The following is a 23,222-nucleotide window of genomic DNA, read 5'->3' on the forward strand; positions in this document are numbered from 1 at the left end:
TGTAAGAATATTTGAAAATTAAAAAAAAAATTGTTTGAATTTTAAAGATGCATCACAACCCACAGCGAATGCTGGTACTATTTGCTTCTGTAGAGACTTTGCTGTGTGCACATGAATGGAAAATGAGAATGACAGTTCCAAGATCAGTTTGGATGCTACATAATAGCCTCTGGTCTGGAGGCTGAGCGAGTAAGGGTTTCATGGTTTTGCCCTGAGGTACAACCAAAGTTTCAGAACTATGGAAATTATTTGACTGTGTCAGCATTAACATACATAAATGCTGAGGCCTGCCCCCCCATGATGGTTATCTCTGACCTGCACAGCACAGCTCAAAGCTTGTTTAGCCTTTTCTGGAAATAAGAAATTAGTTTTGTATTGTATTCCTCATTGTAGGTTGTGTGATATTTCTATTGCAGCAAATCACGTAGGGATATTGGAAATGTATTTTAAAGACTGAATAAGAGTTGAATTTATTTTACTATTTCCAAATATGTTTTTCAGAGTTGGTATTAAAATTAGAATGATATATTTTTTCTACAGAGCATGACAGAGTATTCTTCCTTGAGAATAAATATCCTCATTATCAAATAAGCTCACCGAAAAATGTCAGATAAGAAATTCTTTCTCTGAAAAATGTTGACTTTTCAGAACTTCTTTGATTATAAAAACTGATGGAAGTCTGAGTGAGAGCTGTTAGAACTGGTCTGACAGCATCCAACTCCTGCCTCTGTTTTTTGTCTTAAAACTTGGTAACTACGCTGACACAGAGATGTCCTGTTGTTTAAAAGTGCTATTTTGCATCAGTTGCTGTAAAAGCCCATCTGAGTCAGAGGCTAATCTAACAAATCTACCAGATGAAGTATTATATGAAGTCCAGCCAAAAGAAAGTCTTCTCTTTCTGTGACTTCCACACCCCCGATGCCTCTCTCTTCCCATGCAGTCACTTCTACCTTCTCTATCTCTTCCTCTCTCTTCTTTCCATCTCCCATGGTATGGAGTTCCTCTGGGATGTAGAGACCTGGCTTTAAACTAGCCAAAGGTAAAAGTAAAATGCTACAGTGTATTTTCCAACCCACAAATAGGGTTCATATGGGTTCAAAGGATTCAAAGTTCAAACCTTGGTGGAAATGTACCAGGAGATGTGAGCCAGCATCCTTGAAAGCCAAGGCAAGCTTTTATGGGAGCAGTGACCTAACTGACAAATAGGACATGACTGTGAATCCCTCCCCCCATCAGTCCATTTCCTTCCCTTTGCCCAGAGGTAAGCAGCTCGGTGCAACAAAACGTGGAACTGAAGTGCCAGCTTCTTTCTGGTGTTTCCCTCTGGTTATTTTAGATGCGTGTTTCACAGAGCACACTGGCTTTTGCACATCCCACCCTCAGATGTCAGCATTGCCAGGCAGTGCTCAGGGAGCCCAGGCACCCAAAGCAGGGTAATCTGATGGTCACCCTACTCTTACCTGGCACAAGCATTACCCGGTGTGGATATGTCATCTTCACCTTCCCCTCCTGCCTTGAACCTGAACGTGTCAGTTGTCCGCGTTTGCCCCCCTGGTTTCTGAAGGCTGGGCAGACTGGGGAAACTTAATGCCTGTGTCTGGGCAGAGGCAGGGAGCGAGGCACCGAGAGGAGGGGTCATTTTAAAGAGCACTCGAGCTCAGGCTGCGGTCTCTTTTGCTCACTGTGACAGCAAAGGGTCACAGTAGAAACCACAAGCTGGGACTTAGCAGGTGGCCTCTGATCTTCCTCTCTTCTTTTTACCACTTTTCCTCTCTTTTGTCTTCTCATTTTTCCTAGGAAGAGTCAATTTCACTGGCAGCGTCTTGGACAGCTCTGAGACAACATATTTCTGAGGAGGGTAAGGGGTTTTTAACTCCTCACGTTGATAGCATTTAGAAGATGGTATATTAAAGGGGGGAAGGTCGTGTGTTTGAGTGTGTTGTTTGGGGACCGTCAGCGTCATTTGGCATGAGTTGTTGTTAGTCTAAAGTAAATCAGATGAAGGCAAACAGCTATAGGAAAGAAAATTATCCAGGGCTTTCAAAGCTCAGCAACATGGAGTTGTAACAGTTCTTTGATTTGATTCACTGGTTCTGAATTTCCTGTTGCTCGTGCGTTTATGCACTGAACTAACTAGTGCAATTTCTGCTGACGGAAAAGTAATTTTCAGGAAAAAACTTTGGAGAGTGCACCTTTTTAACAAATTAAACATGTGCTTTGAATATTTAAATAAGGTCTACAAGGAATACAGTATTTAAATAAGCTCTACAAGTGAAGCAATAAACATTAAGTGATGTATTTATTGAAATGTTTAAGTTATGGGCCTCTAAAAATATGTATAACTACAAGTCTGTCTGCCAAAATAATGCATTGCCTTGCCAGCAATAAATTTGTGGCTATTAATATGTCTAAAGACACCCAACGGTTCTGTTTTGCTATTATTCTATGTCAACAATTATACATTGCAGGGCAGACAGCATAGTTTTATTGCAAAAAGTTGCATTCGACAACCAAGTAGACTAAAGCACCAGATGCACCTCCGATTGAACCTGTCTTAAAATGGCAAGCTGCTGGGAGGTTGCTATTCCTGGAGGTGACTCTGATAGCTCTCAACAGATGCAGCTCCTGGAATGCAGCCGGAGGGGGGGAGGCGGGGAGCAGCTGACCCCAGTGCTGGCACCCAGACATTTGGGGACTGCAGCTGACGTCAGCATGCGCTGACACTGACACTTCCAGCACACATGGCCTTCTCCCTCTCCTGCTCTGCACACAGTCGTCACCCGGCAGAAGAAGAAAAAAATTCCTGGTACTCACAGGCAGCAACCATTCCTTTCTAAAATTAAATTACCATTTTTTTATGTGCTGTGCACTTAAGGGAAAATCAACGTGCTGAGACTTCAGATTGAAATGTGATCAAACTTTTTTAAAGTTGATCTGAAGCAATCCAGAATGTTTTATCATGAATAAGCATTTCTTTCTGTTCTGTCTGCTATGAGCACAACGGTCGCAAAGAAAATCAGCTTAAGTGAGTTGTTTTAAAATCAATGGCTGTATCAAAGATAAATGTTATACCTGCATATATTGGAACGCTGATCTCAGCAATTCCATTTTAACTCTGTTACTGAAGATCAGCACTTTCTTTCAATGTGTATTTGCACACATAGATATATATTTAGGTAGCTCCTTTGATAAGCTTAATAGCCACGTCACTTTGTGTTTGACAAAAACCAGGCTCTTCATTTCGGCAAGAATTGGAACTTGTCCAGAGTTGATAAGTGCAATTCAAATTCAAAATATGCATGACTTTTTTTCAGATAAAAGTTAGCCGGCATCTCTTCTCCCTCAATCTCCTGAAAATCCTAAAAATAACATTATAACCATTTCAAATTACAGACAACAAGAAGCAGAGAGAGGATCTGTGAGTAGAAGATATTTGCAAATCTGACATGGAAAGTAGAATATCATCAGTCTCATAAATTATAAAAAGTTGAAGCAATTTGGAACAGATTTTAAATCTAAAATCAACATAAGATCATACCTGTAATTCACTTTCTTATATTTTATGTTACTATCTCCTTAAGAATTTTCCCCACTCTTAGTATTTCCTGGATACACTCTGAATTCACTTACCTGTAAATCTGTATTAGTCCTGGAGTGAGGATGAACAGAAGTAGGGGCCCATATTTTTCTTACACTTCGGATCTAGAACTAGCTCATTTCAGAATTGCACACTCTGGCATACTCATTTAATGTTTATTAGGAAGAGAATTTAACTCTTTGAACGTGTTGACAATAATTACTATTTTCATCTCATTAAAAAGAAAAGGAATTGTGGAATTACTTGTAGATGTATTCTTCATAATTTGAACATCCATTGTTACAAATAAGCAGCTACATTACCATCCAGGAGAGTACAACAGTTTACAGACAGATAGACTATCCTGTGTATTTTGGTTTTGTGGCCTTTATATGTATTGACAAAGGTTAGATTTGTTGCATAATCACTCAGGTATTAAATTTCACAACTGCAGTGCGGCTCTAAACATTTTCAATTTATTTTTAGCGAGCTCCTGGCTGTAATATTTCATTGCAGTCATGGCACCTAAGAAGAAGAACGTGAAGAAGAACAAAGCAGCAGATATCAATGAAATGACTATCATTGTGGAAGATGGCCCCCTCAGTAAACTAAATGGATTGAATGGACTCTTAGATGGAGGCAATGGTTTCAGCTGCGTCTCATCTGAAGTTTCCGACCCGTCATACAGCCCAAACCTCTTGGAAGGTCTAAGCAGAATGAGACTAGAAAATTTTCTTTGTGACTTGACTATCAGTACCAAAACCAAATCTTTCAGTGTTCATAAGGTGGTGATGGCTTCAATCAGTGACTACTTTCACAACATCTTAAAGAAAGATCCATCCACTCAAAGAGTAGACCTCAATGATGTATCCCCATTGGGTCTAGCTACTGTTATCACCTATGCTTACACTGGAAAGCTCACTCTCTCACTTTATACAATAGGTAGTATTATTTCCACAGCAATTTATCTTCAGATTCACACCCTTGTAAAGATGTGCTGTGATTTTCTAACCCAAGAAATCAGTGTTGAGAATTGTATGTACATTGCCAATATTGCAGAAACATATGGACTAAAAACAACCAAGGAAGCTGCACACAAATTTATTAGAGACAACTTCATTGAATTTTCAGAAACAGATCAGTTCTTAAAACTTACTTTTGATCAGATTAATGAACTTCTTGCAGATGATGACTTGCAGTTGCCTTCTGAAATTGTTGCATTCCAGATTGCAATAAAATGGCTGGAATTTGACCAAAAAAGAGTAAAGTTTGCTGCTGATCTCTTAGGTAACATTCGTTTTGGTACTATCTCGGCTCAAGACCTCGTCAATTATGTCCAAACTGTTCCAAGAATGATGCAAGATGCAGATTGCCATAAGCTCCTGGTAGATGCCATGAACTATCATTTGCTTCCCTATCATCAGAATACACTTCAGTCTAGAAGAACAAGGATTCGTGGAGGTTTCAGAGTGTTAGTCACCGTTGGGGGACGCCCTGCTCTAACAGAGAAGTCTCTTAGCAGAGACATCTTATACAGAGATCCTGAAAATGGATGGAAGAAGCTTAGTGAAATGCCCGCTAAAAGTTTTAACCAGTGCGTGACGGTGATGGACGGATTTCTTTACGTGGCCGGTGGAGAAGACCAGAATGATGCCAGGAACCAAGCCAAGCATGCCGTCAGCAATTTCTGCAGGTAACTCCTTTGTTTGTTTGTTTGTTTGTTTTTAATAATACTTATTTACTCCACACAGTGCAGAAAGGCCACGCTGAATTGTGACGTGCAGCGTGATCAGATCAGACACATAGAAAGATGGGGTGGAGGAGCTATAGATGCTATTCTTTACTAAACTCTGAATGAACAGAAAAGTGCAACTGAAATACACAGTAGCTTCACCATGATGCACAATGAGAACTGAGGAAGTGAGAAATTAATAAGGGAGGTTCTGAACTAGCACTAAAATGTATTAGATCAGATGAGACTTTAAATTTCAAGAGCTGATGACGCCTCACAGAAAACTGAAAAATACTCTGATGTATTATGATTCTGACTTTCTATGCACCACCACTTGTATTTTTAACATCTCTTATGATGCATTTCATATCCTTTAGCTTTTGATTCATGAAGAGCTTGGAAACCATGAAGGCTGAATGTCTCTTGCACAAGACACTCCAAATACCCCGCTTACAGTTCTTATCTGTAGTCATCCAAGAACTGCACAAGTGATAGCAAATACTATCACTTGTGCATAATCTAACATGTAGTAGTCAAATGAATGGTGGTGGTTTTTAAATAGCTTAGCCTAAAAGTTAGTGGCATGTAGTAGCTTGAAACAGGAGTTGAAAAAATTCACCTTCTATCTAGTAACAGACTATGGATACGCAACACCAACATTGCTTCCTTTTCTACTGCCAGAAAAGAACATTCAGATAACTTCTCCCAAAGAGGTCCACCAACATATAAAATTAATGACAATCTAGATAATTTCTGTTGTGTAATGTAATTTATCAGAAAAAAAATATATTACCTAAAGGAGATTACACTGTTGCTCTCCAAGCTTCTGCCTCTGAGCTATGCCTCAAATTCTACCAGGTCGTGTGCTTGGTGCATACCTGTGTTGTGCGGAGGAGTGGTGGAGTTCTTGTGGTCTGCTCAGTGTTCCGATCCCTCTTCTGCCATTTACCTTGGCAATGCTAATTAATATGAATATGTATGTGAACTTGCTTTCAGAGCTACCAATAATGATATATAAGAACTAACAATTATTGTTTGCTCTTCCATAGTCTTTTCCTCATTCACTAGTCCACTCAGCACGCAACAGGAAAAATGTAAGGGTCTGCTAATGTACCTTACAAAACGCCTTACCCTAAGGAACTGTAATTTTCTATTTGCTACTTCAAAACTGCTTATTGAATAGTCAAGGACAGAGAATGTTATTTAAGATAGGTATAGTATTAGGAAGCAAAGTTGCTCTCTCCACATAAATCTTAACTGACAGAAGTGGCAGGAGGAAACACCATTTAGAAAGTACTAAGAAGGTGCTAATACAAATCACAAACCAATGCTTTTTAAAACTCTGAGTCAATTTTGACAGCTTTTCAGTAAGCTTAAATTGCAAAATTTTACAATTTCTACTGTATTTTAAAAGCATCACTTTCTGATATTACGAAGAGGTTATTACACAAACTCAATTTTCAGAAGAGTCAGATTTATTTTATTTAAATAATACTGATTGTGAATGACATAAACACATTTTCCTCCAATTAAATTTATTTGGAAATTTAAGCAGGGATGGCAGTTTCATTCCACTGACTTCTACTGGGCTAAATAAGTAGCTGCACGTTATTGATTTAGCATTCCTCAACCACAGCAGAAGGGGGACAGATATAGGACTGTGGAATTTACCAGAGCTGCATGTGAGATGGTCACCCTCTGTTTTTAACGCTTGTAGATATGATCCTCGTTTCAACACCTGGATTCACCTGGCAAATATGAATCAGAAGCGTACCCACTTCAGCCTGAATGTGTTCAATGGCCTCCTATTTGCAGTGGGTGGTCGCAACTTGGAGGGTTGTCTCTCCTCGATGGAGTGCTACGTGCCTGCAACTAATCAGTGGCAGATGAAGGCACCCCTGGAGGTGCCCCGGTGCTGCCATGCCAGTGCTGTGGTGGATGGTAGGATCCTGGTCACGGGAGGTTACATTAATAATGCTTACTCTCGTTCAGTGTGCATGTATGACCCCAGCAATGACAGCTGGCAAGATAAGTCCAGCCTTAGCACCCCACGAGGGTGGCACTGTGCCGTGTCCCTGCTGGAGAGGGTCTATGTCATGGGTGGGTCACAGCTTGGGGGGAGAGGGGAAAGGATCGACGTTCTTCCTGTGGAGTGTTACAGCCCTTACACGGGGCAGTGGAGTTATGTGGCACCCCTTCAAACTGGAGTTAGCACAGCCGGCGCTTCAATGCTGGATGGGAAAATTTACTTAGTGGGGGGCTGGAATGAGATAGAGAAAAAATATAAGAAGTGTATTCAGTGCTATAACCCAGATCTCAATGAGTGGACGGAGGAAGATGAGCTGCCTGAAGCCACTGTGGGAGTATCCTGTTGTACTATATCTATGCCCAACACCAAGACAAGGGAGTCCAGAGCAAGCTCAGTCTCTTCTGTACCAGTCAGTATTTAAATCTTGGTCAAACCAGCAACCAGTACAAATGTTTACCAGCATAGCAGTACAATTAACCCTTTAAGTAGCATTTATGAGCTTATACAGAAAGAAACCAATTGACTTTGCAACAGTATTAATTGCAAATTTGCCAGTTTTCATTACCTATAAGACATGTGCTGTAAAACAACCTATTAGGGAAAAGATGACTTTTCTTAGCAGAGGGAGTTTTCTTAGAAGAGAGTTAAGCCATAACCACAGAGGGAATTTAATTCTGTTCCTCACTGTGCTACTGACTTACTGTGTTATCTGTGGCAAATCACACTTTCTTTGTGCCTTGATTTCCTTACCTGTAAAATAGAGATAAATTTGCTTCAGAAGATTGTTGTGAGGCTTTTTTTAATACTGAGTTTTAAATGCTTTCTGAACTCAAAGTGAAAGTCAAATGTTGGTAGTAATAAATCTCAACAGAAATTAGAAGTGTGCCATGTCAACATAAATTGGTCAGTTTTGTTATTTTTTAAGCTTTTTATATTTTGAGAAACAAAAAAAAAAGAAAAAAGGGAAAACAAAAAACAAAAAAAACCCTGCATATAGCATGTGCATACTTTACTTTTTAGAGCACTGATATTCACAGAAAATTTGTCAAAACTTTTTCTCCTTCAGAAGCTAGTAAGAGATCCCTATCTTCTGCATGAGAGCCTTTAATTCTCTTATCTGATGCTGTGACATGGCTTTCAAGACCAGAATCCACAAAATACATTAGCTTCTGTAAGCATTATGTCCAGCCCCAACATCTTCCTTGGGTGCTATGTTGCTCTCCTGGCCTCCATGTGTACACCATAGAGTAGACAACCACCTCCTCCTCCTCCTCATGCCAGAGAGACTCTCCTGTTGCTCCAGATGGAAGACATGAAGGCCATCCAGTGTGTCTCCTCCTTCCCCTACTCTACCCCACCTTTGTAGAAATGTACCTCTGGGTTGTCTTCTCTTCTGAGAAGGCCCATGCCAGAAGCCAGGAGGTGCCACAACAGGGACAAAATCTGGAAACTGAGTTCATGCCAGGAGGGACTGAGGGCTAAATGGTATTTCAGGATAGAGAAAGTGCACGGAGCATCTCTCCTACTCTATTGTTCTGAAAAAGAAAATTTCCCTGTGAGGTGATGAACAAAGATTAAATGAAGACTGCTTTTAAGCATAGGATAGATGTGTGGAAAGCCATGACTCATGGGAAACTGGATGAAATCAAAGAGACATTCCTTAATAGTAACAGAGAGATCTTAACACTTTTCTTACCAGGTGTAGGCACAACATCACACAAACTAACATTTTTCTTGATGTATTATTAAGTATCTCCTTTTGAATTCTTTGCTAGAGCCCTGTTTATATTTTGAGGAGCTCTTAGTCACATTTTCCAAAGGCTAGATTAACTCAGATTAATTTCCAAGAACTTTTTTTCCTAATCTCAACAGACAGTGGAGGTATTCGTGTAGTCAAAGGGATATGCAGCCCATAGATTCCCCAGAGAATTTGATTCTAAAGGACTGCTGTCAGTATAATATGTTTACATCCTTGTGTTTGAGAAGGAAAGAAGTAAAACTAGATAATAAAATGATTTAGTATAACAAAAAGGGTAACAATTCACTCAACATATGCAATAGTTTATCTCATTTGCAAAAGAGAAATGCTGTAAAATTGCCTGTATGTACAGTCTTTGCTGAGACAAGCATTTAAAGGACTCTCCTACTCAGTACTTTGTAGCTTTGTTACAACTCCATACTGAGCATGACACAGTTTGTTAGGGATGAAGTAATTCACGTTGTCATTTGCAATTACACTGAATGGTACTCGATCCTGTTTTCCAATCCTAAGTAAGAATTCACATCTGCATCCTGACTGCAGAAATTTAAATCCCAAATTCAATTTCTGAGTATTCCATGCTATTAGAACACACTGCATTACAATGACCTGTAATCAGAGTACCAGTCAGTTTGTTTTGTTAATTTGATTTGCATATAGTTATCCTTTACCTTGTCTAATTCAAATGAATAATAATTCAAATCCAGTCACAGAACAAAGCATGGCATTATGTAACAGAGTAGAATTACCATGTTTTAAATACAAAAATACTGTTCCTGCCCCCTCCAGTCAAAAACATTCTCATGGATGAGAGCAACATTTCTCCTTTCTCAAAGTCATGATCACGTGTTCCATACAAAAGTATTTAAGATGCTCTTTGAAAAATCCTTCTGCTCCAATAATTTTTTGCCAAATTAATTATAATACTGTAACTGTAGTTGCTTAGCCACCCAGATCAATGAAGAAACGAATTCACTGATATCTGTATATATATGCTAGTTATTTCATGCTTCTATGGTACCCATTAAGAGGGTAATAAGAACTGAATAAATAATCATTTTGCCTCAGATAAATAAGGGATAAAATTCTGTCATGCAAGCATCTCTTTTTTTCCTTTAGGAATTCAGATCCCAAATGATGTTAGTAGTCAGATGTTGCTGCATGCTTTCCTCTTTTGTGAACCGACACTTTCTGTACTTCAACACCAATCTTCTGGTTTTGGATATAAATTTATTTGTGAATGATGGGCTAAGTGCAATGAAACCACTCTCGTACTACTTAAAGGGTTAAAAACACTGGGGGCCAAATCCTTTTCATCTTACTCACAAAAAAATGTTCCATTGACTTCACTGGGACTACTGAATAAGATGTATAGGATTTAAAACTCTTGTCCAAATTCTGGCAGAACAATATATATAGATGCCTGCAAAACTGTCATATCCAGAGGGAAGATTGACCTCTCAGCCCTCACCGCCCTTGGCCACAGCAAATCTATAGGGAAGTGTCCTAGGACAGGAGTCAAGCACCGCTGGCCACGTGTTTCTTCCATTGCACAAACTAGGTACATACTATAGGCAAAAAATCTTAGGTAGATGAATAAAAGACATTGTTGTCGTGATGGCATTTCAGTGTGGCTTTGTATTTTCATTATTTTCTGTAAACATCTGTTTAGGCTTCAACTGCACATTGAGCCAGGATTTGGCCCTTAATATGTGACAATATCAGCTGAACTTAATATTTTTCTCATCATACCAACGTACTGAGCTAATTGTGACATTTTTATGTACAATCTCATTTTGTTAGAACTGTAAAAAGTGGTTTGTATGTTACGTGTTATGGGACGGTGTTCTTTCATTGTTCGGTACCATATCTTTAATCTCCAAATATTTAATAAGAAAATCTCAGTTGAATTTGAAATATTGTGTATCCCAAAAAGAAAATTTTAAATGCAGTTTAGGAAATATTGTAGACAGTGTTATAAAGTATAGTAGAGCTTCCAACTATGTGAGACGCAGGTTGCTAAAACACTACAAGGATCTTCTTTAATGCTATAGTAATATTTAAAGAAATAATAACGTTGTCTTCAAAGTTGTGCCCATGCATATATAGTCTACAACATCCGTGCTTCCAAGGAATTGAAACCTGAAAACGATCTCTCTTCAGTCTGTGAGTTAAACAATTTGATAACATTTAGTTTTCTTATTTAATAATGCTGGTATAGATGCATGGAAGAGTGTATTGTAAGGTTATGAGTGAGGAGCTTACTGTTGAAAAGTGATGCTGAAAGGGAGATTTTGTGCATAGTTCTTAACCACGATGAGACCATGACCATTCCTGAAGTTAACCTGTAAGATCATCTATGGATGAGTCAAGAGTCCACTAAGCTTAACTGCCAACTTCTAGCTGATCAGAGAGGGGAATAGTGAAAATTAGCATCAACCAAAACTACAAGGTGTTAAAAAGTGTTGTGTGTTGAGATTTTTAAATGGCAGTTCTTGCTGGAAAAAGTACGTGATTAATTAAATGACTGATGGCCATCCTGTATATTATCCTTAAGCCTAGATTCACTGATCCTACAGCTTAAACTCTTTCAAAACCCGTGATGGGTTCAGGGGGACTTTTTCCATAGCAACAAAAATAAGTTTTTAGCTGCAAACCCGGCAGTCATAAATATAGTTGTATGAGCACAAATCCCATTTGGAATACAGTGGGGCCTCTTATATATGTGTAGGCTTTGCAGTACTCTGTGCAACACACAGGACTGGAGATGCAAGAAGATCCAGACAGTGGAAAGCAGAAGATAGCATAGTCAGGAGATTAAGATTTTGATGCCATTTCTCAATGGTGTGTGAGAAATACATGCTAAAGGAAATATCTGCTTCAACACACACCTTTCCACAAGCAGCCTTTGTGTTACTTAACTGAAATTGGCCAACGTTTCTTATGAAAACCAAGTCTCAGTTTTCTATTGATTGTAATTTCCATTCTCAGTGGAATAGAATTTTCAACTTAGTGTAACCTTGGGGCTTACCCAAGCCAGGAAATATTTTTGAAGCTCTGAATCTACCTGCTTGGAGAATGCAGCTGAAGCCAATAGTCCTTCAACAGTTTCCTGGCATTTTTGCAATGAATCTTCTCATCCTTTTGTCAAAGATCTGCTTTATATAATTAATCAAAAATATTTTCCTGAACAGATTTGTACTCTGATTCCTCCATGCAGGAGGAGAATCTCATCCCTTTTTATTTTCTACTTTTTTGTCCATTATTAAGTGGTTCTCTCACAAGCAACCAAAACAGATGCTTATAGTGCACAGATACATAGAGTTCATAAAAGCTCATCTTAGTGAATCTAATTAAAAAAAAAAAAAAAAAACTCTTTGCTGGTGGCTGTGGTAAAGAAAAGGTCATAATCTGGAATGTCTGTTGGAAAAAAGGGGGTGAACAATGAGTCACAGGTGCTTATTTTTAAAATGAGGCACTGCTAAGAGCTCTATTCCCAGTAGTTCCCTAAAAGACAAAGGAAAACACATGCAATTCTGTATAGCTTGAGTGAGAGATTCAGATAACATCAGATGAGTTTTGCCATGCAAAATACTAGTGTGTTCATTGGTTTCTCAATGGAAATTAAATTTTCAGTAAAAATATAGACAGTAAATTTAGAAGGAATACATCATAAATATCAGTTGGTAAGAATGGGAGCACACACTTTTAGATACACTGGGTGTTGCACTGGCTGCTGCCTTGGCAGTTTTGTTGTCAACAAGTTAAAAAAGATAATTTATTTGTGTAAAGCATTTCCCTGGCTTATAAGTGTTAGACATACTGCTATACAAATAGGTTTTCTAATCATACACTGTAAGGATGAACTGTGATAACACATGGGAACATATTTCAACAGAAAAATCTATACATGTAATGTGAGAATGTTACTACTTAAAAATTAAAATTTGTGGTGCAGCAGTTGTTAAGTGGAATAAAACAGCATGTCAGTATTTTTCATCGTATGCTTCAAATAAAACTGTTGACACATAAAATGAGTTATTTTTGCTGTCAAGTCCATTTGTGTCTCTGGGACTGTCTTTCTATTCAGGCTAACCCCTGGCTGCAGTTTAAATGTCCTTTGTATTCCAAACCCCATGCTGATCACCTCTTCAATACCAGCTAATTGGCATGTTTGTCATACGCTGGCTGTCAAACCATGGTCATGGTGAGCTACGCAGGATGACGCTGGTACCACTTCTATCACAAGGAAAAAATCTTTCTTTTTAACAAAGCATTTCACAGTTATTTTTCATCATTCAAATGCCTTACAAGAAAAGATAACAGAGTAGATGTGTGATGAGCAATCTGACATATTTTCCTTTTCATTGTATGAGTAACATTGGAGGAAATAAAAGCATCTAAGTTTTGAGGGGAAAAAAATTAGTCACAATTCTAAAAGGCAATTAAGTTGTACCTTATGAGAGGTTTTGATGTATTGAAAAGTGTTCTGTGAGTTTTGACAAGAAGAGTTTTCTTCAAAGCATGATTTGCCATTCTATGGATGTCCAAGACAGCTTGATGAGACTGCTGAACAAGAACGTGATCTGCATGCAATTTTGGGCACCAGAATAGAAGAACATAAAGCTATTACAGAGTGTCCAAAGGAGGGCTACAAAGATGGTAGACAGTTTAGAGGGCAAGGTGTGCGAGGAGCAGCTCAGGTCCCTTGCTGTGCTCAGCGCAGAGCAGAGGAGCTGAGGAGAGGCCTGATGGCGGCTGCAGCTCCTCACAGGGAGCAGAGGGGCAGCGCTGAGCTCTGCTCTGTGTGGCAGCGACAGGGCCCGAGGGAACGGCATGGAGCTGTGTCAGGGGAGGGGCAGCTGGGGTTAGGGACAGGTCATGCACCAGAGGGTGGTGGGCATGGAACAGGGTGCCCAGGACTGTGGACACGGCCCTGAGTTGCCAGAGTTCAAAGTGTGTTTGCACAATGCTTTCAGACATAGGGTTTGAATTTTGGGTGATCCCATATGGATCCAGGTGTTGGACTTGATGATCCTCAGGACATTCTATGATTCTGTGGATCACGCACCTTTGGAGTATCAATGAGGTTCCTGTCATCTGACAAGATATCTGCCTTTGGTTATGCTCACCTGCACATCAAGTCTGAAAGTCTGAAAGTCAGGACTCGAGTGTCTTAATGTACCTCTCCAGTGTTATTTGACATGCTCTGGACTCCATCTGCTGTGGTTTTTCCAAAGGTCCCATGTCCTAACAGTCAGCCTTAAGCAGTTGTCCCAGGTGGTGTAAGGTGTCTCAACTGATGTGAGATGTTGATCTGTGAGTGACCTGTAAAAGGGGATTAAATTGCCTAAATATAGCATTTTATAACATTTTCAACACTGCAGGGAACTCCAGCTATCCTCTGCCTGGCAGTCCAGAAGTAGGTGGCCTTTCTGTTGGTATCCCAATGTATCAACAAGTCCTGGCTACCTCAAATTTGCTGAAGCCCCTATCCAAAAAGATGTGCTGAATTGTAAATTATAATTAATATAACTCAGTCTACTTCCCCTACATAAATCTATTATCAAAATCTAAATTATCTCTTCTTAGTTCCAAATTTACATTAGCCTTCCTTATCTCAAATCCTCGTAAGAACACTATTCAAAAGCTAAGTGTCAGCATCATTTCCGTCACGGGAGAGGTCTATTCAAAGTTTTAATGTCTGTCTTTGGCCCAATGTAGTAGGATATAATGTTGTTTCCTCTCAATGACGACCTGGCTGGTAATTTACCAGTGTAAGTACAGTGGTGCAAAAGTTCTTAGGGAATAGTAGATCCCTAGAGCATGCAACTTATATTTCATCTGGTTAATGGTGTGAAGCAGAAGGCAAAAGATTGAGGGATCATAGATGCAGAACTTCTGTCTAGCAAGCATGAAATGTTGATGTTTATCTGTAAAGCATTTTCAAGCGATCCTCAGGTATTTAAAATCTTTAAAAACTTAAATCTTTAATGGTGTCAGATTTCTTTCTTTGTGTGAATAGTGCTGTTGTTGAAGAAAAGGAGAGTGTTGCTTTGCTTGGCATAAGAAAATTGCTTTGTATAGAGTCATAAGCTATAAAAAGAGACTTAATATACGATATGCTATTCACCCACTCAAAGCAGAGTTTTACCATTTTTGTAAGGAAACATAACCAAGATCACAGCAGCCTGTGAGAGATTATGACCTGTTCCTGTTGTGCAGAATGGGAAGAGCAAGTCTCTCCCCTGATCCCTTGTCAAAGCTCACAGGACATAGGTCCCCACCTCTCAGAGTGCATGAGACTGGTATGGTATTGCTGTGTCCAAGCCATAAAACGTGCTACTGCCATGTCTCACCTGTAGATGAGTTCTCCCTGCATCCAGAGAGAGGATCAGAGAAGAAATGTTAAATTTCCAGCTCAGTCCTCTACAGCTACATGCTATCCTTCATCCATTGAGAGCAGATAGCAAAATGATCAGCTGTAACTTGCCTGTAAAAAAAAAACAGAGAGAGAGAGAGAAACTAACAAAGTATCACTACTTTGAACTTGTCTCTGTTCTAGCAAACCCTTCATGATCTGGCTGGAATCTTCAAAATAGTCCATGTAGCTGGAGTGGAAATAATAGTGTTAAGTGGTGTTAAAGGGTAAAAAAAAATAAAGAACTATGTAAATGATTGCTGGGAGCTAAAGTAGAGCAGATAAAAAATCAGGGGTGTTTTCGAGGAAGCAAAGTACAGGAGTCAAGTCATTAATCTATGTGGTAAAAAACTGCTAAAAAGTATTTCTAAATAAACCATGGTGTAAAAAGCAAAGATTTGAAGCAAGTCTTGCCAAATGCATTGTTTGGCAGCATAATTAAAGTTAAAAAAAAAAAAAAAAAGCCAGAGTAAAGTAAACATTGCCTGCATTCTTTCTTATTGCATTTGCCTTGTTACTTAAGGGTCTAAAAAAAATTATTTATTTTTCTGTATTCCAGATACATTTCAAAAATGACTATGCCATCATTTTCCTTCAAAACCAGTGAAACAGTATGAATGAAATATTTACTTAGGGAAAGCTTTTTTTTTCCCTAAGTTATCCAAAATGTACCTGTAGGACTTGCACAGATTTATGGTGTCCGTTATGCTAATGTGTAAAGGTGTAAAGGTCTATAAATCGATTTGTTTCTTCTTTCTGCAAAATGCTCTCAAAATAAATACAACCCAAACCTGTGACATTGCATTGTGTCTCATCTGAAGGACATTGTTTATCATTAAGCAGAATCTCTATGTAGCAAAATGAACACAGCCATGAAAACCCATAGGAAATGAAAAAGATTGCTTTTATCTTCTGCCATTTATGTATGGGATTATTCTGAGCCAAACAGTGAATTTGTTGAAGGTAAATATCACAGAATCATGGAATTGCAGAGGCTAGAAAAGACCTCAAGAGATAATCAAGTCCAACTCCCCTGCTAAAACAGGTTCCCTACAATAGGTCACACAGATAGGCATCCAGATGGGTCTTGAATATCTCCATAGAAGAAGACTCCACAACCTCTCTGGGCAACCTGTTCCAGTGCTCCATCACCCTTACCGTAAAGAAGTTCTTCTGCATGTCAGTATGGAACTTCCTGTGTTGAAGTTTTAGGCCATTGCTCCTTATCTTATCACTACACACCACTGAGAAGAACCTGGCCTCATCCATTTGCCTCCCACCTCCTTTTAGATATTTATAAATATCCCTCTCTGTCTTCTTTTCCCCAGGCTGAACTGACTCAGGTTTCTCAGCCTTTCCTCATGAAGGAAGATGCTCCAGACCCTTAATTATCTTTGTCACCCTCTGCTGGACTTCCTCTAGATCCCTGTCTTTTTGGAACTGGGGAGCTCAGAGGTGGACACAGTACTCCAGATATGGCCTCTCGAAGGGAGAGCAGAAGGGGAGAATCACCTCCCTTGACCTTCTGGCCACGCTCCTTTTAATGCACCCCAGCATCCCACTGGCCTTCTTAGCCAGTAGGGCACACTGCTGGCTCATGACCAATCTGTTGTCCACCAGGACCTCCAAGCCCATTTCCACGGAGCTCTTCTCCAGCAAATCACCCCCTAACCTGTACTGATGCATGAGGTTATTCCTTATAATTTATCTAAACAAAAAAGAAAAAATCTCAATAATGTTGCCTTCTGTAATATCCCCTAAAGCAAAAAAAGGACAAATAACAGAATCATAGAGTCATGGAATCATTAAGACCTCTAAGACCATCTAGTCCAACTGTCAGCCCATCACCACCATGCCCACTAGCCATGTCCCCCATCCAGTACTGCTATCTTTTAAATGAAGTGAAGATGATTGTACAGTGAACATCTTTGATAAGGCAGCGCTCCAGAATAGCATCGACACCTTCGGCTTCTCTTAGCCGAGGTTGATGTCAGTGATGCGCTGCTTACTTCAGCGAACGGAAATCAAACTGGAGGAGGAAGTCGGACCGCTGCTCCCACCGCGCGGCGCCATGGCGGCACAGGGACGCAGGAGGGCAGCAGCAGGAAGGACACGAGCCGGCGTGCTTGCAGTGCGGGGCACGGCGTGTCCACAACAAAAGGAGCAATCCAGGAGGAAAGCCAGAATCCTGACATCCTGTATTGTATCAGGAATGGTGTGGTGAGCAGCACTAGGGAAGTCATCCTGCCCCTGTACTCGGCGTTGGTGAGGCTTCACCTCAAGTACTGTGTTCGGTTTTGGGCACCTCAGTGCAGAAAGGACGTGAAGATGCTGGAGCAGGTCCAGAGAAGGGCAACAAGGCTTGTGAAGGGCTTGGAGAACATGCCCTACAAAGAGAGATTGAAAGAACTGGGGCTGTTTAGTCTGGGGAAGAAGAGGCTGAGGGGAGACTTCACTGCTCTCTTCCAATACCTGAAATGTGCTTACAGCGAGAGCGGGGTTGGTCTCTTCTCACTGGTGACAGGTGACAGGATGAGGGGAAATGGCCTCAAGTTGCACCAAGGTAAATTTAGGTTGGATGTCAGGAAACACTTCTTTACAGAAGGGGTTGTTAAGCACTGGAATAGGCTCCCCAGGGAGGTGGTTGAGTCACCATCCCTGGATGTGTTTAAAAACCATTTTGATGTGGTGCTCAGGGGCATGATTTAGCAGACGGTTGTTAGAGTTAGGGTAGTGTGGTTAGGTTATGGTTGGACTTGACGATCTTTAAGGTCTTTTCCAACCTGAGTGATTCTATGATTCAAACTCTTATTTTGGACAGGAATGCTGGGGTTGGAAAAAGAGGAGGAAAAGCAAAGATGACAGTTATATCGTGTAAAAAAAATGTCAGTGGCAGCCTGCCCTCTTTCCTTCATCTCCTATCCATCTCTGCATGAACACTTCGGGAGTGGACCGTGACTCGGGAGGAGCCCAACAGGGTGCTAAAGCAACCTAAAAAACATGCAGGCATTCAGTGATGGGGAGCTGAATGACTCCGGGTCAGTAACATCGCAGTACAGTGACACAGGAAGGCAGACAACATTTTCCTCAGTTAAAGTTTTCTTAGCTGTGGGATGCAATTCTGGCAGCCACAAGAGAGCATCATTCCCACAGCAAATAGGACACAGCTCTGGCAAGGGAGGACGAACAGCTTAACTCCTTTGGGCTCATAGTGGGAACTTTGTTGGCATGTTCCAGATCTGTGGTCCCTACCTCCAGTCTATATGAAGGTTCCTCTGTCTGCCCTGCCAGAGCGGTTCCAGAGGGACTACATAATATTTATCCCCACCAGAGAAGGAGAGTGCATAGATGTATTTTCTGCCTCCCAACCCAGTGCCCTAAATGCTGATCTTTCGGCTGCTCCAGGACAGTGTTTACAAGAATATTTTCTGCTTCCATCTCAGCACAACATGGAAATTACTAAAGTTTAGGAACTGAGGAAAACAGTTCTTTCCCATGTTTCTGGGAGGACAGTGCAACCAACAGATTTCGGCCCAGCTGCTTCTCTGAAGCTCGTGTGCTGGTGACTGCATACATTTGACTGTTCAGACAGTTAATTATAGCTTGCTATAATAAGAATGTTCTGCTTTTCATTAGATCACACTCACTGCAACAACAGCAAATGAACTGAGGCAGCCAACAGAGCCATCAGTGACATCTCAGGGTCTCTTTTCTTCATTCTTGGCTTCAAAGAAGTCCTGGCGAAAGGACACCTCAATGGCATTATCAGAAGGAACAGATCAGCTCGTCAGAAGGAAGAAGAGAGGTCCCAGTCCAGGTGAATACCAAAAACTCCAAGAATCTTAGCAAAACTAGAAAAAAAGTGATAGCAGATATCATAATTCTTGTACTAAAATTCAAGGCAGAACTCTCTCATGGTGTTATGCGAGTAATAAATAGCACTCTCAGCTCTTAGCAGCAGTCTGAATACTTCTTTATCAAAAAACGCTTTGAAACAAGAGATAGGCGCATTTCCAGGACTGACATTGTTGAAAGGAATGATGAAAAAGAGAACGGTTCACCCTCCAGAAGCAAAGCAAGTTTGGGTCACGCTGCCAGAAGTTGGAGCAGTTTGTGTGAGAAAAAAGTGTTCTGAAAATTTCTGCGTGATCTTATCTCTTTAGAGGGACAGACCACTTAGAGGAGGCCGGATAAGTCATGCAAGTTATGAAACTGAGTAGTTGCAGGCATTATTTGTTGGGAAAGCTAAATGTTTTTTAATCTACCATTGCTCCTTTGAAGCAGCCAGTGCAGCCATATCAAGTGACTTATTCAGTCACTCACAAGGTCCTACTTTAGGAAGAGCTGAACTGGTCTTCAGGCTTTACTGACTGTATTGGCTAGAGTCAAGATTCACCCCCATGTGTCCAGCACTGGGAACGTGTCCTGGCTGGCACCCAGCTGTTCCAGAAGGGCATGGGTTTCCCCTGTAACTTCCCTTGTCAGTGACGGCCAGTTGTCTCGGGCTTCTGAAATAGCACCGGCATTAAGTTGAGCCACTCATCTCCACTGACTGAGCCACTGATCTCCACAGGCAAAGCATAGCAAAGCATATTTATAGTAAACACGTTAAAGTAAAGGCATTCTCATGGAACTGGATTCTGCTCTAGATACTGTACATTTGTCTCTGCACTTGAAGATTTCTTTGGCTTGCAATTTTGTTTTGAGGCCATTGTGTCTTTTAATTGCAGAATCCCATGCATATTTGTCTTTCCACGAGGCAACCTGAAATAACTGTTCAGCAACAACTTACATTAATTGAGCCTTAACAGGTTGGTGAAGAACAGATGCACATGTAGAGGTAGTTCAGAGACTCTTTCTCGGCTTCCTTCTATCTGGCTTACTGCTAGTGACTGAACACTGGTATCAGCTGTGTTTTGCAAGACAGCCCCTGAAAGGCAGACCTATGGCAAAGAAAAAAATTGTTGGATAGCCACGGATGAGGCAGGAATGAAAGTATGCAAGAGACAAAGCAGTAAAGGGAGGACAAAGGAATGGTCAGTATTGGTACCCAGGAACATGACTGGCAGCAAACTGGAAAGAACTGAGAAATGACTCGTTTCCCTGTGATCAGAAGACCTATGCTTTGTCAGCAAAAGGATGGCAACAAGTTCACTGCATGTCACCGCCATGCTTCCTGCTGCTGTCCAACCCAGGGGACAAAGATACCCAAAGAAAGTAGTCTTGAGCAGTGGCCTTGCTGCAGATATATAGAGGTTGAAGCTTCTGAAGATGGAAGGAGGAGCCAGCATCCACTGTCTGTCATTCAGCACACAAATCCAAACAAAATTCTGGGCAGCATCAGCTTGGGGGTGATTGCTCCGGTTCATTTGTTCTGAAGTTTGTCACCAAGCCCATATTACTTATTTTGGTTTTCCTTTAATGAAACATAAACAAAAACTGCCTGCCTTTCGCACTGCTCTTTGAGTGAGTCACCGAATCGCCCTGTGGCTATGAGCAAACACTGAGCTATCTCTGTTATGCCTTTTGAAAAACAGTGAGCTATGCTTTGCTGATAATGAAAATGTGAACATGAATGGAATTGTGCCCATAAAGTAAATTACTAACTAAATATGCATTAGCAAGAGATTCTGAGATGAGAACAATCTTGTGGAGGCAACCAAACTAAGGCCAGCCTTGAGCAATGCCCTGCCTTATGGAAAGTCACCATGACAAAGCACAACTTATTATGAAGGTTATTAAGGTGGTAATGACTCTTTTCATTCAGTGACATTGCAGGGATTAACAGGCTCTTGAGAAATGTCTCCTTCTGGTCATTTCCTCCTGTGAGATGCTGTTGCTGCCAGTGTGTCTGCCTTTCCTGCAGCGATGCTGCTTCTCAGTCTTCTGCAAACAGCCAGGTGACTGAGATTAACCAGGAAACATTGCAGAGGGTACACTGTCACGATACATCCCAGACCCAGCATTTTAGAATGAGTACCGCCAACATTCAGTCATATAATCAGGACAGTATCAGAACAGTAATGTATTCCTAGTTGTTTATTTGCATTACCGTGCATTTTACAGATTTAGGTTTGTTGAGTAAGACATTTACTGCATGCAGCAAAGAGACGCTCTGACCCAGAGAACTTGGAGCAGGAGCAGGACAGCCACGGGAAATAGAGATAATGAATGTAGGGAGCAGCCTCAGCAGAGAAGTCACTCAGTCATCATCAGAACTTTAGCAGGCCCTGGGAAATTCAGAGAAAATAATTAGTTTTGCAGGTATTTGTGGTGACTTTTTCTGAGAAGGAAGAGTGGCAGTGAGGAAAAACACGGAAGTTCGAAAATTGTCAAGCTGAAAATGGAAATTGGCACCCTATGTTGATCAGAGGTAGGGCTTGGCCTCTGCATGACAAAAAGGTTGTTGTAGAAGCGGTTTCATCTGAGCAGTCACAGCATGCAGAATTGAGGTGAGTTCATGAGAACAAGCAATTAATTCTGTGAGAAGTAAATCCAGTGAAGACTTGCTTCTTACCAACTAGTGTCTTTTTTCTTACCCACCCATCACAACCCAAAGCTCTGTACCACTGTCTCCTCCCCTTGGCAGTGCACTCATCTCTTGGCACATTGCCTAGATACCAGCAGGATGAAGGGCACCATCAGCTCCCCTAGCTCCCAACAAGGGGTCAGTGCCAGCTACCAACCAGCTTGATACCCACAGCAGCTGACCACCTGCTAGCCACTGCTGGAGGGCACACAACACAGCTTTGGCCTCAATGGACATATAAATTTCATTTCTTACATAGAGCCGGTTTTCAGAAGTCTCATAGAAAACTCCACTATTAGGCTGTTCTTCATCTCAGCTGATGGGCCCAACTAAGTGGTACAGAAAGGCACTCTTGGCTTGTGATTCATGCTATCCCAAAATAGATGTCTGAATCAGGTCAGTTGAATCCAGTTGAGAAGAGCCAACTGGTCTCCACTAACTTAAGGACAACCTAAGGTGACAATTCAGATGATACTACATACTGATATGATATCCAGAGTCTAAACTTAGGTGAAATTAATCCGAATGCCTTTGAGCTGTGTGCCATACTATTGCAGTGTTAAAATTTGGCAGTCAGTTTAATAGTTAGTAGAGGGGGACAGATGAACAGACATGATCACCAAAGGGTTCCTTCCTTGGGATGCAAGGCTGAGAAATCAAGAAGTACAGGGTAAAGGCGAGAAAATAAAATATATATTTGTGCATATTTCCACAGAAGAAGATGCTGCATTCAATAAATTATTTGTTGTGTCAACTGGTCTGTTCTAGATTTCATGCCCATACATCAGATTTAAATATTTAAGGTCCCAGATAATAAACTGCATAAAGCTACACACTATAACTGCTGCGTGAAATTCACAACTATTCATTCAGTTAGATAATGTACTGAAAAAAAGGCAGCAAGTTTCAAGTTGACTTATCTTATTACAGTGTAAAAGTAAATTCAGAAAATTGCATTTATTGTGGGAGTCAGGAATTGGACTCTGTGATCCCTATGGGTCCCTTCCGATTCGGGATATTCCATGATTCTATGATTCTATTTATCGCTTTAATGGCCTAAAAAAGTTCTGTAGCACAGCTTTTCCAGACCTCAGGCCATTTGCTGCCTCTTTCTGAGCCCACTCCATCTGCTCAGCAGCCTTGTGTGTGTGTGGGCATCCTGAACAATGCAGCCT

The 23,222-nt window shown here is 40.7% G+C and overlaps 1 protein-coding gene and 2 long non-coding RNA genes across 4 annotated transcripts; 1 reads left to right on the forward strand and 2 right to left on the reverse strand.

The window, feature by feature from the left end:
• Positions 1 to 901: 901 nt before the first annotated feature.
• Positions 902 to 1,552, reverse strand: LOC146545076 (uncharacterized). The gene is made up of 3 exons (XR_014881566.1): positions 1,461 to 1,552; positions 1,118 to 1,195; positions 902 to 1,029 (listed from the first exon to the last, which is right to left on the reverse strand). It is a non-coding gene; the product is annotated as an uncharacterized LOC146545076 (long non-coding RNA).
• A 99-nt stretch (positions 1,553 to 1,651) lies between these two features.
• KLHL31 (kelch like family member 31) lies at positions 1,652 to 13,134 on the forward strand. The gene is made up of 3 exons (XM_003204429.5): positions 1,652 to 1,858; positions 4,064 to 5,270; positions 7,027 to 13,134. Exons 2-3 carry the CDS (start codon positions 4,096 to 4,098, stop codon positions 7,757 to 7,759), a joined length of 1,908 nt encoding a protein of 635 aa, XP_003204477.1. The 5' UTR covers positions 1,652 to 1,858; positions 4,064 to 4,095; the 3' UTR covers positions 7,760 to 13,134.
• Positions 12,655 to 20,455, reverse strand: LOC146545077 (uncharacterized). 2 transcript variants are annotated; one of them, XR_014881565.1, is made up of 4 exons: positions 20,311 to 20,455; positions 19,166 to 19,369; positions 15,457 to 15,590; positions 12,655 to 14,425 (listed from the first exon to the last, which is right to left on the reverse strand). It is a non-coding gene; the product is annotated as an uncharacterized LOC146545077 (long non-coding RNA). The 2 variants fall into 2 exon arrangements; XR_014881564.1 differs by lacking the exons at positions 19,166 to 19,369; positions 20,311 to 20,455 and having other exon boundaries at positions 15,457 to 19,106.
• Positions 20,456 to 23,222: the final 2,767 nt, after the last annotated feature.

Source organism: Meleagris gallopavo, chromosome 2, assembly GCF_905368555.1.
Source record: "Meleagris gallopavo chromosome 2, MGAL_WU_HG_1.1, whole genome shotgun sequence".
In the NCBI taxonomy this organism is placed as follows: Eukaryota; Metazoa; Chordata; class Aves; order Galliformes; family Phasianidae; genus Meleagris; species Meleagris gallopavo.